This window comes from Plectropomus leopardus, chromosome 20 (assembly GCF_026936395.1).
Source record: "Plectropomus leopardus strain MGB_pleo_1.0 chromosome 20, ASM2693639v1, whole genome shotgun sequence".
NCBI lineage: Eukaryota > Metazoa > Chordata > Actinopteri > Perciformes > Serranidae > Plectropomus > Plectropomus leopardus.
Genome location: NC_142195.1, coordinates 6,849,437 through 6,868,401, shown reverse-complemented (window position 1 = coordinate 6,868,401; position 18,965 = coordinate 6,849,437). Strand labels below are relative to the sequence as shown.

The 18,965-nt window shown below is 40.3% G+C and overlaps 1 protein-coding gene across 1 annotated transcript in view; it reads right to left on the bottom strand.

Annotated features, from left to right (window-relative positions):
- Positions 1-18,965, bottom strand: part of olfm1b (olfactomedin 1b) — an 87,652-nt gene extending 68,687 nt beyond the window's left edge. The window contains exons 1-3 of the mRNA XM_088070926.1: positions 18,774-18,965; positions 18,612-18,665; positions 18,342-18,382 (exon numbers count right to left, since the gene is read on the bottom strand). Of these exons, the coding sequence (XP_087927052.1) occupies positions 18,342-18,382; positions 18,612-18,665; positions 18,774-18,807 (129 nt within the window). The 5' untranslated portion in view covers positions 18,808-18,965. The remainder of the gene's footprint in view (positions 1-18,341; positions 18,383-18,611; positions 18,666-18,773) is intronic.

Here is an 18,965-nt window from a genome sequence, read left to right as displayed (position 1 = left end):
TTTCACGGACAGAATGTCAAGGTACAGGAGAAGAGGAGAATGTCAGGTATGGTGGACCCGTGGATTGCATCTCTGCTTTTTGAAAGTGATGTGGTTCTTCTGGCTTCATTGACCTGTGACCTCCAGCACACCAGGACAGTTTGCGAAGTGTTTGAGAGTCAGCAGCTCCAAGTCTGAGGCTTCTGATACTCTGCTGGAAAACTGTGGAGGGCTCACTCTGGGCTAGGAGTAAGTCGCTGCCCTGAGTAAAGGAGTTCAAGTATCTCAAGGTTTTGTTTATATGTGAGGGTAAGATGGGGCATGGAATCGACAGGTAGACTCACTGCAGAGTCATTGGTATGGCAAACATTGTAGGACTGCTGTGGTGAAGAGGGAGTGGAGTCTAAAGGTGAAACTCTTGAGGTCACGGCCTGTCTGCTTTCCTACCCTCACCTTTGGTCATATTCTTTGGATAGTGACCAAAAGAATGAGCTGGCCTGAAAGATAGGGTGAAGAGGTCAGACACCTTGGAGAAAGAGAACTCAAAGAAAGACCAAAACACTAAGGGCACCTGACAGGGATGTCTCGCTTTAGCGGTTTTCAAGGCACACCCAACTGCAGACGCCCTGACTTACTCTTGTTGGCCTGCTCCCTCTGTGACCTGGACAAAGGATTGGACATATTTTTTCACACTGAACATCCACAGACAGCTGCCATCATGTGGACATGCACACGATTTTATGCATAGTACAAGTGAGGGGCCTCAGTCAACGTGAGAGCTAGGAGTTGAGCTCACCTGCCTACTGCCGAGGCAGGCGAAAGGTAAACTAAAGGCGCTGACACGCTGATGGTCAGTGTTGGGTCAGATTGGCAAATCTGCGTAGCTCACAAGAAGAGAAATGGAAGTGAGTAAAGAAAACAAAGGGCTTGTAATATTAGTTAATTTAAAATCAAATCAATCAAATCAAATCAATCAAATCATTTTTTTTTTACTTTAGCCATTGAGTTCTTCAGCAGAAACATTTTCTGATAGTTTGTGCTGTTGTTCACTGCCACTTGGTAAATATGCTCTGTTCTTTCGACATTCAAATGCACTGTTAATATGCTAATGGGCTAACTAATGTCAAGACAGTCTTCCTGTTTCCTTTTTGAACTGACAATTACAGACTACCACCGTCTGCTGGTAAAGAGGGGTATTTTCTCTCACGCAAGTGCAGAACGCACAAGCCAATTGGCTGTTGGTTTGGTGTGTTCATGTAAAACTTTATGGCTGAGACACAGCAACAAGGGGCAACGCACCATGGGGCTTTCATCGCTGTTAGTTCTCTTATGTCAGTTTGGTGTGTCTGGGCCTTCAGAAGATGCTACTGGGTCTGGAGTGAATGTCTGTTGAACATCCAAATAACTTTACCATGGTAAGGTGGCTGCCACTGGCTTGACTGCAGTCCTTTGGACTGGACTTGAGTTTGAAGAGATAGGAGCAAGCACAATCTGCATGCTTGCTACGCTCACACTCCTTGCGGTCACAAAAAGTGGGCTGCACGCAGGCATGTGACAAGGGGTCTGTGCTGAACTTTGCAAAAATGGGTGGATGATGACTGTGAAGTCATGCTGACACTCACGGACACATGGACGCAGAAACTATAAATTGGCCCTTAAGTGGATGGAATCATTAACCATATAAGACGATGCAGGGAAGATACCATTTTATCTCACACAAGCTCCACCATCTACTTGACTCTACTCTTCCAGTCATGAGCATGCATTTGCCCTCTGAAATCTGAATAAATCTGAATATGTGCAGAGCGCACCATATAAGAGGTGGCTTGGTGCCATCAAAACATTCCTTCCTCAACTGCGTGGCGATAGCACACTGTCTTTCGACACCTGCAGGGTTAGGCCAAAGCTCCAACCAGTTCGATTGCTTGCCATCTGGGTTGGTTTGGGGCCCCTACTCCTCCCCTGTAGCAGTCTAGTTTATAAAGTGGTAGGCTATGGTGACCAACCTTTAGCCGCTCAGGGTCAGTGTGGCTAGCCCTACTTCTATTAGCACAGGCGCAGTCCTCCAGCTAGGGCCCCTGTCACTCCTATAGAATTTGCTGAACAGTGTTTAGGATGTTTTGATGGCGGCAAGTCACCTCGTATATACTGTGGGTTACGCACATATTTAGGCGCATTTATTCACATTTATTCAGATTTTGGCGTGTGAAGGCATGCTCGTGATTGTAGGAGTAGTATTACCCAAGGAGTCCAGTAGAGGGCTCCGCCTGTGCTAACAGAACTAAGGTTACAAACTTGTAACCTTCATTTTTTCTCTCGCAGAAGCTGCAGTAGACCAGAATGCAGTAGATGCAGATGCAAGACACACTTCATTTTGATTGAAGGGCATGACAGCAATGATAGACACTCACCAATGTGCGTGTACTAATTGGCGAGCTTGCTATATTTATACGCTCTTATTCCCGCCTTTGAATGAAAGCTTGTTCTTCTTCTCTGGGGTTTGTTGAAAGCCTTTAGGGGAACAGGAAATCACAAACTGAAACAGAAGTCGAAGGTGGTTGACGTAAAGTGGGTGCTCCATAGAAGCACCCTAGAAACACTCATCACAGGAGTGTCACAGATTGATGATAACTAACAGTGTAAGAATACCTGAGGGTGGATTATTCTTTAAAAACTTAATGCTTCCTGATGCCTGCCTAGGCGCCATTAAAGATGCATCGCCTAAGTTTATTTGATCCAGCTGGGTTTTGATGATGAAACATCTTTGTTGTACTTCTAGCAGCGTGTGCTTGGCATTTCCTGATCCAGCTGTCATTTTAGGTAACCGTTGATGACACCCTCACGCAGACAAAAGTAATGTGAAGTCATCTCTTAAACAGAATCAGTTTGACTGCATCAGAGGTGATGAGAGCCGTGCTGCCACGGCACAACAGGTAGAGACATTTTCAGGCTTCAACACTCACTTTGAGACTAAAGAGGGGTTGTCTTTTCATTGAGGACCATTTATGGCGTATCCTATTATTTGCCACATGGTATGAAACATATTGAGTTTAATAGATTCAGTCTTTTGCAGACACAGCAAGATAAGTAGTGCTGTTGGAGTGAATGTGAGCGAGAGAAAGAGGGAGACCAGATGGCAAAATATAGGGCAGTTTATGGGTAGAAATTTTTCTCCTGGACTTTATGTGAAAAATATATTTAAATATATATGTGTGCTCTTGTTTGCATGGATGTTGGAATGTGTGTTTTAAGTGTGTGTGTAAACACAGAGAGAGCCAGCAGAGTCTGGGCTTCGGCTGGTACCAGAGGAGATGCCTGATGACAGCAGTGAGCAGTGTCAACTTAATACCATTAGATAAATTATTCTCCCCATCAGTCAGTCTGGCCCCAGACAGAGAGGAGCGCAAAGCTTGACAAGAAGTAGTCCAGCAGGTCCAGTCACACCAATCCTCTCAGTGGCTCACTGATGTCATTCCAACACATGGAGCACAGACTGCATTTTGACGATGTATTTCATTTTAGAGTAATGAGTAGTTTTGGTCATTAGCATGCACATGAGTGTGTGATGTTTTCTTTCACTAAAGATATTTTGAAATTGCATAGCTTGAGAAGCATAGATTTAGGGGTGGGCGATATATTGAATATGTGTGATATATCACAGCTTGTTTTTTGTGCGATGTATAAATTAGGTTTATCATGACTATTGAGTATAAAATGTGTTGTCTTTATGAGCCACCGCCGTTTTGGTTTTCTCGCTCTCCGCCGCAGCTCTTTGCCTCACTCAGACGCACACACACACAGACACACAGAGCAAGGCTTCTGCAGGACAAATTTTGGAGCACTACTGCGATTTACAAACACTATTAATATATTATCTCTAGAGCTAGTAGTTTGTTTCCAGCTTACAGTGAACTTAATGACTGGTAGTAGCGGTAGTATGAGCGGGTGAGGCGTGTTTATCTGCAGAGCTCAAATCGCGACTACTTGGTCGCATTTTGCGACCACGGAACACCAGTGCGACTTGCAAATATTACTAACACATGAACTGGAGTGCCGTCAGTTTGTTGCCAGCTCACAGAGAGTGAATCCTCACAGTTAAAGATGCCGCAGTGTCTGTTTAACTGTCTGCTAACGCTAAACAACCAACTGTTGACCAGAGACTTAAAGCCCACTGCAAAAACATTGACACTTCCAGACTGAGATGAACCAGGTCCTTCAAAATAAAAGCACCACAGGCCCTAGTTTGATAGTTCATTCAATATATATATATTTAATTTTAGTAGTTAACATTAGCTTAAAAGACATATAAATATCTTGCGATATATATCATGTATCGCAATATTGTTTTAAAATATAGCGATATTATTTTAAAGCCATATCGCCCAGCCCTATGTAGATGTAACTGATTGACAATTAAGAAATTAAGTTAAACTTGAACATTTCCTGCTGCATTCCCACTGTTGACCAATAGCAAGCTGCCCAGTCCATTGAGAAAAATGGAAAGCCAAAATGCGATAGAATACGATAGCTTCATCCAGCTGTGTTGCACCATCCATCTTTATTTAACCCTACTCTGTTGGAGTGAACTCCTCAACAAAAGCCAAAGACACTGTGACATGGGACTTCACAGATGGCACACAAGCTACAAGCATGCACAGAGGCATTAATGCTCAACTGTTTGTTCGTTGCAACATGCTCCAAAACGCCAGGTTGTGTACAAGTAAAATGTCGTGTAGATAAGCAAGAAGTCAACAAGTATTACCAGAAAAACTGTACCAAAGAGACTGCGTGGCAACAGCGGTAAACACTAATGTATTGCCACATATTGTATGTACCAGTTATTACTGTATTTATTACCGCTTTGTTTTCTCCCCAATCATCACTCTTTTCATCTTGCATGTTCTTCCACACACTGCCATGAATATCCTCTTCTTTTGCCAGTGCTGTGACTATTTTTCTCTAAGAATTTAAGGCTATTTGACTATCACTGTGGTCTCTTGCTTGACAGTCCTGAGACAGGAATTGATAGTACAAACACATCTGTTGGATAAACAGTGTAAAGTGTTTGACCCTTTAACTAACAGGCTAATGTGCTTGCCTTCTGACAACATTTTCCTACTTTTTTTCATTCTTAGTGAAATGAAACCATGCACATTCTGAAGAGCTGATGCCAGGAGGCAGTAATCTACACAATGCAGACATTATAAAATAATACATTTTAAAAAGCTCCAAAAGCTGTTTTATTGAATATTGCTAGCATGTTGCCAACTGCCTAAAATATAGAGCCTACGCTAGGCCCCAAGGAATTGTGCCCTGCTTTCCACCCAATTTTTGTAGTGGCCAAACAGTGAAATTACAGCTCCTGCATTTGTCATGTGCTACCTTTCAACCCAAAAAGACTTTTTCCCATTGATTTACATTAGGAGGCACACGTCTGTAAATCACTGGAAACATTTTTTGAGTGTTGTTTCACAATGGGGATTTAAACCATTTTGTTTGATAACATTTTAAAACTCTAGAGGAGCTGCAAGATTAAACCATTTTATCCCCATTCAAGTTAGCAGAGCGCTAAACTAGCCAGCTCTGCCGACGGAAGTCTCTAGTGCATTTGCTCAATAGACCTGACGATGTGGAAGCAGCATCCTTCATCCGGTTAATATTATACCAATGAAATAGAGCTTTTTTGGCTTCATGTGCCATTGAGCAGCTTTTATGAACGTTGTATGGTCTCGAAATACATCCATTGCCTGCGTCCATTCCAAACGTAACGGTCACTTCCCACATATTTCTTTGCATCCTTGAAAACAGGCAACATCTTCTATTGTCGACCTTGCTACCATGATTTTCAGCCATATTGCTCCATTTCGTCCATATCCGTGAGAAAAAACTATGCACAAATATGGACAACATGAACACAGAAAATAGACAGAAGGCTCCATTCGTGTCTCATACGCATCTATTGTCAAGCATAAATGAGCCTTAAGCCTCTGGAACCAAATCCTCAGGGCAATGGAAATTTGCTGCAAAGAATAAAAGCATGTGTCTAGTGAAAAATACACATAGCATTGACAAAAAAGGGTATTTTGTAATTCATTTCACATGCCTGCATCAGCTTTGTTAGTCTGGGTGCAGCCTGCTTCCAGGAACATGATCTGAACCAATCTTTTTTTCTGCTAATTATTATTCAAACTGCGTAACCAAATACATGGATAATAACAACAAACGCATATTGTGAGGACTGATAATACTGAAAATCGACTTAAATCATAAATTTATGGTAATTGTGCTTAAAATATGATCTTTTAAATACACTGAACTCAATTTGGATGTTATGGGAATGGGAATTTAATTGGGGTTGACACACAATAATCTAATGCAATCCAATACAATGGCCCTGGCTGAAATACAAATTAGCTTTGCAAAGCATACTCATCAATTTTTGTTGAGATAGGAGGTGCTCATTACACTCAACTGTGATTGTTGATTTTTGTATTGGATTGCATCATTTAATAAGGTTACCATAGACCACAGGTTGCATAAAAAAACAAAAGAAAGAAGAAGAAGCCAAAAACAAATCATTCTCAAGGTTGCAACCAGCTATTTTAGGAAACGCTTGTGTTCAGTTGCTGTGAGCGATATCACCTCATTATAATTAAATGTTTCTCATAGGACTGGTGGGAGATCTATCTTGCTTAGCGAAAAGAGTCTCCTGCAGGCCAAAGATGCTTCACTGGTTTGATTCTCCTTGGCATCACTGTCTCCGCTTGATGTTTAATCAGAGGAAGCTTTTTGACCTGCTGGAATGGTGTTGATGTTGAAATGACAGTGATGAATTACCTCCATGTGCTGTGACCTCAGGTGGTACATTCGCACTTCCATAATTTAATCTTCCCTTTTTTCAAATTATATCCTGTTTTTGGCAGGATGGAGTGAAGGTGGATGATTCCAGGTGATTTTAATCAATACAAAATTAAGTTTGGGCAAGTTGGTTCCCTGGTGTTTTTCAAAATTTAAATACCAAAAGAAAACATGGAAATTATTAGACTCAAATCTCAGGGACAAAATACAAGAAAAATAAAACCTTCAGGTGGCTTCCAACACAGAGGGAGTCAGACTTCAACGACCAGATGCACACATGCAATAACAAACTCTGCATTATAGAAACTGGATTACAAATCATTTAAATGGCCATTTGTATGACAGACTGAAATATCACAGGCGCACAGGCGAATATGGTCAAGGCCAGTTGAAGGAGCCAACCAGTTGCTATTTTAGTGGCAATTAGGGTCAGTGTCTCTGTCTGCAGAGAGCCACAGAGAGGGACCTTGGTCTCCGGTTTGCATTTTGATATATAGAACATATAACAAAATATGTCACGCTGTGATATATAAAGCCAGTCTGTGCAATCAGGGTACATGCAGGCGTGTGTACGTGCCAGTCCCTCTGGGCTAATTCATTAATGTTTTAGTGGCTGAATTTGCATCAGCAAATGACCAAGCCTGGATTCTATTTTGACATTTCGCAAATGATTTAACAGCAAATAAAAAAGCACCTAGGAGAGAGATGTGAGATCCTGCTGTCAATAGCTTTTGCCAGCATCATGAAATATTCAGTTGAGTTGGACTGAAATGATTTTATCACCTGATTCTGTTAGACATATGCTGATGGAGAGCTGAGAGATGTGGACTCCCACCCGAGACAATACAGAAGAGCTGATGACTGAATCAAACTGATGGATTCATGGTAATATATTTTCTTACTGTCGAAAAAGGCTAGTAAACTGTATGATCAGATGATATTTTGGCTTTGTACAGTATGACTGAATTACAGTGGCATTTCACAAGACAATAAAACATTTCACAAACTCTACATTTCACAAATGTTATGTTCTGTGTAACGTGTTTTTTTAAATGTGTATTCCTGAGTGTGTTCTCTGAAATGTCGTTTTCTAAAATGTAGTGTTTTCTGAAATATACTGTTTTCGGAAAAGTCGTGTTTTCCGAAATGCGCAGTGTTTTCTGAAACATGTTCTATGAAATGTGGCGTTTTGTGAATTTTTTTATTTTTTGTAAAATGATGTTTCCTGAAATGTTGTCTTCTATAAAATGTTGTTTTTTTCTGAAAGGTGTAGTGCTTTCTTAAAAGCGTAGTATTTGCTGAAATGTTGTTAGGTTTTCTGAAATGTTGTTGTGGCCTGTGAAATGTCGTCTTTTGTGAAATGTCGTATTTTGACCCTCAGGACCACTGAGATTCTTATACTGGCCACTTAGTCATGCACATTCCTCTCTAACTAATAAAATATAATCCTTACAAAATGCAGATTTTAAAATATAACACATTTCACATTACTATTTGCACAAATAATGGACCCATAAAAAATGATGGCTCCAAGTGTTTGTTTACGCATTGTCTACAAACTTTGCCTGAATCCTTGAGCCGCTATTGCAACCACACAGCACCGTGCACACATGATAACGACTACACAATGTCAACACTGTCCCGGTCTGTTTTTCACCTCTCCCAAATCCATTAACAACTCTGCTTTTCTTTCCAGCCTGTGCTGGACTAACATATTCATCTGCAGAGATGTACTCCCTCTGTGAGGAGAAGAGAGGAGGGGATGAGGAGAGGGAATGGGAATGAACCCAACGGTCGAAGATATATTGTGAGAAATTGTTTGTTGACAGCTAACAGAGCCACATATAAAAATCTCCCAATTGAATCTGAGAGCAAACAATATTGGTTTCTGTGTTCATCGACCTAGTGAGCCCTCTTCAGTATATGACTTTTTTTTTTGTCTCCAAATGTCAAGACATAAAAGACCGCTTTCTCCCCTTGCCACTCCAACACCAAACCTTTCTTCTCTCTCTCCTTCTGCACCCCAAAGCACCTCAGGAAAAAAAAAAAACATGGTACATGTTGGTTTTTATCTGAGTTATATCAGCAGGCACACACTGTCTCAGCTTCTGCCCACACAAATGATGATTGCTGGTGTGAAAGGTTAAGCGAATAGCCTTTGCCTGGTGGCCTGGAAGTGGTTAGTGTCTCTGTGGTTTTATTACACTGATAGAACTTAAAGACCCTGAAAACCAATTTTCTCCATCATCTTCTTAATATGAGCCGTGGGGTCCGACCTAAATTTTCTAAAGTCTGACAAAGTTCATTATTTTCAGCCCAGTCGCCAATGAAAATATTTGCATTATACATTTTTGTAAGCCACAAATACCTACATTTTTGCATTTTATATAAACTTTTCTAAATGGACATAGTTCTAAATTCACGTATATGAGCTGAATGTGTCGTTGGGAGGTGGAGGGGATGGTGGATGATGAGAGAGCCTGTGAAGAAAGCCAACAACATAACAGCATTTCCAGGGCTGATTATGCCATGAAAACTGGTTGGCTTTTTTAGCGAGACACTGAAGTATTTCCAGCACGATTGTGGCATCAGATCTTGACGTTTTTTTTTTTGGCCCAACATTGCAGCATTTCAAGGGCAGATTGTGGCATCAAGAAGTGGTTGTTTTTTCATGAATTAAAAACAAAGTCTGCACTCTAGATTATGCTCCCATAAATATTTAATGCAGTTACCACCCAGGTGATGTTTCAAGCTACATGCTCCTCATAAGTTGTTTTCTGTTCTCATTTTTTTCTTCTCTTATTTTGTTCTTTTCATTCTCTTGTTTTTTCTTTTTCTCTTGTATTATCTCTTTTCCAGCATCTAGTTTTTTTGTTGTCTGAATGTGCTTGAGCGTGAATATTTTGTTTTTTTAAAAAGACATCGCAACATTCCAGCAGCAACTGTGACACCAAAAGTAGATGTTTTTTTGGCGAAACATTTTTTTTTTTTTTTTTTTTAGCAGAACACCGCAGCATTTCGAGGGCTTATTTTGGCACCAAAAGCAGGGGTTGTTTAGTGAGAAATTACAGCAATTGTGACACCACTATTGGGTGGTTTTTAACATAACATCGCAGCATTTCCAGGGCTGATTCTAGCACCAAAAGTGAGTATTTTTTAGCGAGACATTGCAGCTTTTTTGACGGCAATTATAGCATCAATACTGTGTTTGTTTTAGTGATACATGACAGTACTTCCAGCAGCGGATGTGGCGCAAAAACTTGTGTCTTTAGCGAGATATGTCAGCATTTCCAGTGGTGATTGTGCCGCCAAATCTAGGCATCTTTTTTTGCAAAACATCAAAACATTTCAGTCGTGATTGTGGCACAAAAAATGGTTGTCTATTATTTATAGTTGCAGTTTTGAGCTTACGTTTTTCCTTGGTTTGAAGTGAGTGGGACACATTTCCATGCACCAGTTTAAGTTTCAGTATTTTAGTCGAAATCTTATAATGATTTTGTTTTGCTTTGTTTGTTTGTTTTGTGTGTGTGTGTGTGTGTGTGTGTGTGTGTGTGTGTGTGTGTGTGTGTGTGTTTGTGTGTGTGTTGCCAGCAGTGTCAATCAAATTTTTCAATGTTAAACCTTTGATGTAACTATAAATATTTCCTCAGACTTTAACTTTGGTTGTTGCTTATTTAGTCCTAAAATAATCTGAGAAACAAGCTGCTGATGGATGATCACAACAGACTGTCTCAGGCAATCAAAAGGCAGGCTTTTAGTATTTGGAGACAATTTAAAGTCTAAATGTTTTCATCCCAAAAAATCGCAGCAGCATTCACACAACAGTTTTTCAGGAAGAATTGCATTAGGCTGCAAAAATATTTAAAGACACAAGCCAATCGCAGAGCTGACAAGCGAGTCCTTTAAGTGAATAATTCACTCTGTCCTTGTTTGTCTCTCTTGAAAAACATCAAGGGATAAAAAAGCGGCACTCACACTGTGTCTCGGAGAAGTAATTAATGCTTTTAATACGGGCCCGTCCTTGGCTGCTGTTTGGGTCCTGTACCACACAGGTCTCTTTGACCCTGTCTCTCTGCAGGGGACCGACAAAGTGTGGAGGAGAAGCCCGCAGCTTCAAAGCTGATACTCGGGGAACCTGAAAATAGAACAGAGCTACTGTATGTGAGTGAAGGGGGGGAAAAGAGTGCAGGACCATATGCTCTTCCTTCTGGCCGCGAAACAAGATGATCTAATTAAATCAAGTGCTAAGTTTTACATGAGTGGGACAAAGCTTCTCCTGCTGAGAGAAGGTTCAAAGTCATATTGTCAGCTATTCCTTTTTGGCTTCAAATTCCTAAAATCGATTCCAAGTACCTCAAAGCAATCCACCTCCACCAAAAGGCAGAAAAATGCAGTGTTTATGTTAATTCTCGCAATCTTTTTAATTTTTTACTTGATACATTTTTAATTGTAGAGACATCTGAGAATCTTCTGAGGAGCTGAATATAACAACACCCCAGCTGTCACACCCCTCGCGACAATAGCTACGAGGAACAAAGAAGCAGCGCAGGACGACAAGACTAATTCATTCTCGGCATACTAATGATATCTGCTAACACTTATTTGAATATTATTCTAAATATGAACCAAACTCATGTGTTATTTACCTGCGTTTCTGCAGGGAAAACATCACCGGCTGTGTGTGGTGTATTTACACATCAAACATCTCCCTCGCTTCCCCATCACTGCTTTCTCTTTTTTTGTCTTCCTGCGATCCTCTCCCGGCTGCTCTTATCTCTGGTTTTAACTCCCCTCAAAGGACACTCTTATCTTATGATCATTATCTTATTCATCTTAAAACCATAATCTGAAAAGTATAAAATTCATTACATTTGTTCTACATGGTCCACAGCTTAAAATTGAATGAACGCAAGCTTGTAGAATTACAGCAGCAGCTAATAAACTTATTAATATTTGAGGTGAATACTTGCCTTTTTATTTGAAATAAATAAATAAAATTTGGAAGCATCTAAAGCGTGTGCTGCACACCCACACAGGTGTTGTCACTCAGCTGATTAGACCTCTCAGCACTGCGTGGGCGGGTGCAGACTGTGCTTGATTGACATGTGCCCGACTCTCCCAGCAGTCTTGTGGCACCTTTGAGATCCGTTTTTTGTTTTTTAATGACGGTAAAATATGTTTGTTTTTAGGTGCTTGGAGGATTGCGTCTTCAGCAAACACAGGTTCACCCGGTGTCAACCTCAAAAGAGGTCTAATCAGCCTTAATAACTGAAACACTTGTGTGGGTGTGCAGGAGCTTTGACAAAACTTACTTTTGAAGACATGCCCATATTAATCAAAGCCTGCCTTAATCTGACGGAGCAGAAAGCATTTCCCCTGTTGCCTACAATACAACTTGTGACTTTGTACTGCAAGGATGATATGTACCTCGGAGTAGCACAGCAAGTACTGGTAATGAGGGACAGTTGGTAAAGTGGGACAGCTGCGCTTTATCATGTTTATCATTACATGTATATAAAAGTCAACACTGAGCTTACCATAAGCAAGTGTTTTTTGTTTTTGATTAGATGCCTGAAAGTTTCTGTAGTCAACACAAGCTTAATAAACGTTCACATTGTGTTTTACGAAATAAAATACCTTAATAAGAACTTGTTAACTTTGCAGCTTTTATGTGTCTTAAGAAAGGCGGTTTGTAATGAGTGGCTAAATGAGACTACAGAACATCATCATGCCAAGCCGCGTCAAACACAGCTTTATGTTGTAATTGCGACATCAAATCATGCGTCCACTGATTTTTATTTCTGGCGACTGCATTTATGCTTAAAAAAAAATCCTAAAAGTGGTATTCATTTGTGAAATGTGTAAGTATCGTTGATGTTAATCCAAAATCCAGTGGAAAAATCCCACAGGCTTTTTGACGAAGGAACCAGGGCGACGTAACTTTCACGTCTGCCTACAGAAAAATGTAATTTCTGGCGTAATCTATTTAGGAAGACTGCGAGCATTTGACCAATGCGCTGACTGGAGTAAAGATAGGTCACAAAACACAGGACTTTCCCCCTTGAGACTGTTGTCCATACTTTACTTGCCTAAACCATACCTCTGAACTGTACCTCAATTATGTAACTTTACATTAAATGCGTAACATCTTCCATGGGGGCCAATTCAAAAAATATCATACAAACACATTGGATTAATGTTACGGTAATACAAATTTTTAAAACGACTGATAGCTTCTTATTGTTGTACATTTTTTGACTTTCTTTCTTTTTTCTCCTACATAGTATAGTAGAGATTTTAAGCTATTTGGAATTGAATCCTATAAAGGGCTCCGAATTAAAATTGGTGCAGAAGGTAAATTATGATTGAGTCTCCCACTTTGCCACAATTCGCTCTTCCTGTTGTATATTTTTAGACTGACTCCTGCTTAACCCATTCATGACTGCTGTTTTCTGATTGCTGTTTTTCTTTCTCTCCTCTCATATTTGAATGCTCTTTGTCAAGTATTGTCTGGCATGTCCGTTTCATAAATAAAAAGGGAGTTTGTAATTTGATGGTTTGCATCACTAGATAATTTGAGCAACTTGTGCAACTTTGGTCTGAGGTTGGAGTAGCTTCCTCCTGATATTTACATCTTTGCAGCGTCTAATTGGATCAGTAATGACTGAGAGCCTGCAGCTGTGAGGTGGCCGCTGGCGTCCATCATTACAGCACACCGAAGGTGGATTGAGGCTGAAATGTTTTTACATTCTTTGTGAATAAAAAATGCTTTACAAAAACTGAAGCTCTTGGAGCAGTTTTATGAGTGCAGACGGTGTCGTCAGTTGGTGTGATTAGATGCGCCTGATGGATTAAAGCTGACACGAGGTTGTGGATGGTTGTGAGCTTCTTATATCCATCAGGTGTGTTAAATTACAGCCTGCTGCCCAAGGTGTGTCATCTCTCCTTGATACAAATTAAAGTACCAAACACATGAAACCAGCATCAAAGAATACAGACATCAAACAAGGGCTGACTATTGTGTCGTCTGTGTCTTGGCAAAAAAAGTTACACTTGAAGACGCCAAAAGACTGAAGCCAATGGCCAATAAGCATGAACGATCTGCGCCTGCATGAGAGAAAATAACTCTCCATATCAGCAGGCAGCGACACTCTGTAACCGTCATTCAAAAAGTGAAACTAGAAGACCAACAGGATGGATTCAAGATGCTAGTCACCCAGTTAGCACAGCCGATGTTGAGATAACAAATGATATTTCCCATTTTCCAGTGAACCGTAACACGAATACTTATGCACCGTTTCTACTAAAGAGCTCAATGGCTGAAAACATAATTTTACCTGAAATAGCTTTTTCTTTTTTTTTTTTAAATCTTACGTGCTCTTGACTTTAATTGTTTTGCCCTAAGATGGCAGCCAGAAATGATAGCTGCTAAACCTCAAAATATTGTTTTTGTTTGTGTCAAACCAGTGACAACCACTGGAATGAAGCCAATGGCTACATGAGACCGGCTCCAAGAGCGCGTCAGTCATTCTAGGGTAGAAATAAAAAAATAAAGACATTAAAAATTAAAAAATAACAGCAGTAAAAACTTGCTTACCTGCTTAAAAAAAAGAAAAAAGGGGAAAAAAAACCTTTTGGTCAGCTAATTCCCCCTGAACAGGGGCGTCGTCTCATCTGCTTACATTTCTCTTAAGTTATGCATAATTCAGGGGGTGGCTGCTTTGAGTGTCTGCGAGGCCGAACTACGACCTGCGTCAGATCAACACGTTCTCAGTCATCACGTTGTCACTTTGCAGTGGACTTCTGCATCTACATATTACACTCTTGGTATCTGTGTCTGCTGGTGGCGTTCCAGGATATAGACAGCCTCATTTTTACTGACAGCGTTTCAACCCGGCCTGACGTATAAGCATACCACAACCTGTTCTGTCCGGCCACGCTGTCAGCTTTCACACTGAGGCGGCTTTTGGTGTCGAGATCTTACACCGAAAGCACTGACAAAGCAATTGTATTTGACAACTCTGGCTGGTCAGAGTCCTAAAATCCAGAAACTAGTTACCATTTTAGCACTCCCACTTTCCTTTGTCTTGAAATCAAGGGGTTTTTGAATGTTCTTATTTGTTAGAGGAGTGAAATAAAGTGGTAAACATAAGCGTAAGAGACTTTCGTGTATTGTTCTCCATCATAAAATATGTCAGTAAATTCCCCTTACATACATTTTGAAGCCTTAACCTGATTTTAAATAACAATAGCACCAACAACATGAAGTGGCTAAATGACACCAAAGAACGTCATTAGCTGAAAAGGCTTTGCAGCGGTGTTGTGGTGGTGAAGTTAATGTCATGCGACTGTAGTGTAGCCCATTTATAGCCTCAGGTTTCTTTTTACTCCTGAGGATTGCATTTACACAAAAACCAAGAAAGTGGTGTTCATCTGTGAAGATTATCTTTCTGAAAGTAACATGTAAAAATCAAAATCATCTGTTTGCCACAGAGCTGATTATTTGCAAAGACCTAAAATCCAATGGAAAAATACTGTTTGCTTTTTGTAGAGTGAACCCTTTAGGTAGACCTACAACTAAATGTGTTCTCTATCATTCCTCCTGGCTCGCAAAATCCAAATGGTGACGTTTTAAATGCCGAATTTAACCAATGAGTGACTTCATGATGGCGACATCCATTAGGCCATCTATTACTGATTCTCCATTGACATAATGGAGAGAAAAGCGCAACGTGTTTTGTTAAATGTCATTTTTTTCTTACATCTTTAATAAAAAAAAATGATGACTCATAATAAGCTCCATACAGCAGCACACACACCCAGCAGTGATATTGGAGAGATGCAGCCATGTGTAATGTTTGGGTGGCCAGGCCCTAATCACATTAGAAAAACCAGCATCTTGAACTACAGCCACTCCTCAATCTCAAAGTCTATTAGAGCGGAAAAGCCTGGTATTAATATCCCACTATGACAGTGCCCATGTTGTAACACTATCTCGTTCTGTCTCCGTTATCTGATTAATATGTAAGTAGGTCAGTGGTGCCGGGGCCCGGCTATGAATGGGCTCTGTTAGCCCGAGATCCACAGGCTCAAAGCAATTACACATTAACACGAGGCTCCGTCCCAAATTTCCCTTTTAACGTCTGACGCTTGACCCTTCAGCTCTTCCCTAACCAGCCAGGACCACACATTAACACACATTTGATATTAAGACTTTCATGTACGGTAGGAAGACTGTGAATGGATGTGTAATGCTGTAAGTTTTCACAGGCAATCACAGAATGGAGAAAGCAGGAGGAGTTGTCAAATAACAATAAGTAATAGCAGCTGTGAGGAGTTTTCTACCACAACAATGACATCCAGAAAGACATTTACAGTGTATCTGGATCCAGACCGGTGTCCTATTCTTCAGGGCTGTCTCACAAATGGCCTGCAGTAATCTCAGACAGTGACACGTCAATAAATCCATGGTACTCATACTCCAAACAACATTCACCCTACTGTTCCAGGTCAACTTGCTGCAGTTTATCCAAGTCCCCTCATATTCTTCACTCATAATTCCTTTAAAAAGTCACAATTGTCTACAAAAGAACCCCAATTCCCAAAAAGTTGAGACACTTTGTAAAAAATAATGCTGAAAACAATGATTTGTAAATCTTTTTCCACCTGCATTCAACTGAATACTGTATAAAGACAAGATATCTAATGCTGAAACTGATTAACTGCTTTTTTTTGTTTGTTCATTCTGAATTTGATGTCCGCAACATATTCCAAAAAAAAAAAAAAATTGGGACAGGAGCATGTTTACCACTGTGTGACACCACCTTATCTTTTAACAACACTCAGGAAGAATTTGGGAACTGATGACAGTAATTGCTGAAGTTTTGAAAAGGGTCAACCAATAATGCTTTTTCAGGGCCGATACTAACAGCAATTATTAGGAGTTAATGAGACCAATCACCAACATTGGAACCGATATGCATTTCCAATAAAAAATGATTTGGAATATAACAAACTAACACTAAACTTTGTTTAAATGCTTTTAGCAAATGTTTCATCAAAACTGAAACTTCATGTAAAAATCATGTACAGCAAATTCCCAGTAACTTTTTTCTAAAGTCAAGTGAAAATTTTAACAAAAATGAATATATAAAAATAGTTCCCTGAGGTTTTACAAAGTAAAAGTTAATCCCATGCTGACACTTTCTTTGCACTTTTTGATTAATTACCTTTATTGGCGATTATTAAAATAAAACATGATACAGATAATCGGCAAAATGCCTTAAATTTCTTACTTAAATTTCAGCATTTCTGGTACCTTCACAGATATGCCAGTTACCCATGATGCCATGGGCAACTAACACACCTCCAAATTATTACAGATGCTGGCTTTTGAACTTTGTGCTTCTAACAATATGGATAGTCCTTTTTCTCTTTAGCCCAGAGGACACAATGTCCATGACTTCCAAAAACAATGTGAAATGTGGACTCATCAGAAAACAGCACACTTTTCCACTAAGTGGAAACTATTCACAGCAAGGTCTGTGGATTATCTTGAGTAACAAGTTCATGATTTCTGGAAAGAAACTGCTTCTTTGGCTAGTTTTCAAGTGGTTTGTTGTTCCTAGGAGCACCACAAGCAGAGTGCCATCCAGTTCCATTACACTGACAGAAGACAGACGTCTCTGTGGCCGATATCTCCCACACTCAACTCACACCAAAACAATCTAACAATCTCTGCTGATAAATGGCACAGCATGTATATGTATTTTTGATTTTCAGGTGAGCTTTCCCTTTAAGTAACATTTAAATAAAAGACTTTTACTAGAAACTGAGTTTTAGACTTTGGTATTTCTGCCTTTAATTAGGAAAAGGATCTGAGTATTTCTCTGCCCATCAGCTGGGAACCACTAGTCTAAACAACCTAACCAGTGGCGAAAGTTAGTAACCAAGGGCCCCAGTTAGGCTATTATGACAGGCCCTTGGACTCATTAGTTACAAAGCACACACTTAGATATGCACACACTATCAGGCATTTACAGTACCAATCATGTGTTTGATTTTACAGTGGGGATGTGTTACCTAGGCTTGTGTATTTGCAAAGTCCACAGGTCGAGGAGATCAGAAGCATAGATAGTGCTGTGTCAGTCAAAGCTCACAGTTGTGACAGAAAGCAGCTGAGAGCAGAGGAGCTGTCCATTTCCCTGTCTGCTGAAATGACCGCCGACTTTTTCAGGCATTTTTAGCTCAACAGCCTCAAGAAAACGGCACTCCTCGACATAAAGGCAAGAGATTACAGTAAATAAGAGAGGAGAGGGCTGCAATACTTTTCAACAAACAACACCATGTCCCGAAAACTGTCCGGACACAACAGCACGCGCACTATTTACCCACAAAAGTACAAACACACAATGCAACAGGTGTTCAACAACAACCTGACTATGAAATAATAACAACCCCAACACACACACACCCCAAAAAACTGAAAAGACACTAGTACTCACCATTTTAAACGGTTCCGTCTCTGTCTGGTTAGCTCTGCAGCCTGAAACATGTAAATATAAAGCTTATCTACAGCTAGGAACAGCTAGCATCTATGTGGCTATTATTTAGCTTAGCATAATAAATCACAGGCTGGCTATCCACCTGTTAGAGACATTAGCAGAAACTTAGCCTACACAACACACGAAAGGCCTGTCTTGAAATTAATATCTAATACAACAGTCACACATGTATTTAGACCTGCATGTAGCTTGCTGCTAACGTTAGCTTACCTGCGACACGTTTGTTGACACACACACCTGAGGGCAGCGCGAGGGGCTTGGCCACTGTTGCAAAAAAAAAAAAAAGAAAGAAACTTATTTCAGTTCTTTTCTCTGTTGTCTTTTCTTGAAACCGCCTCTGTGTGTGAATGGCCTGACTTCCGCTTGGCTTACCTAGGTGTGCGCAACGGAGTCCCTCTGGTGACATTTGATTATAGAAAAAAAAAATGCATGGCCGACAGATAATAACGGTGGATATGAGATCATCGCTGTAGTTACCCCTGTGCTGTTTGTCTGCCTCTGTCACTGCGCTGAATCAGTCCGCTCTGATCAGCTGTGTGATCACATCTCTGTGGTCCAAACATG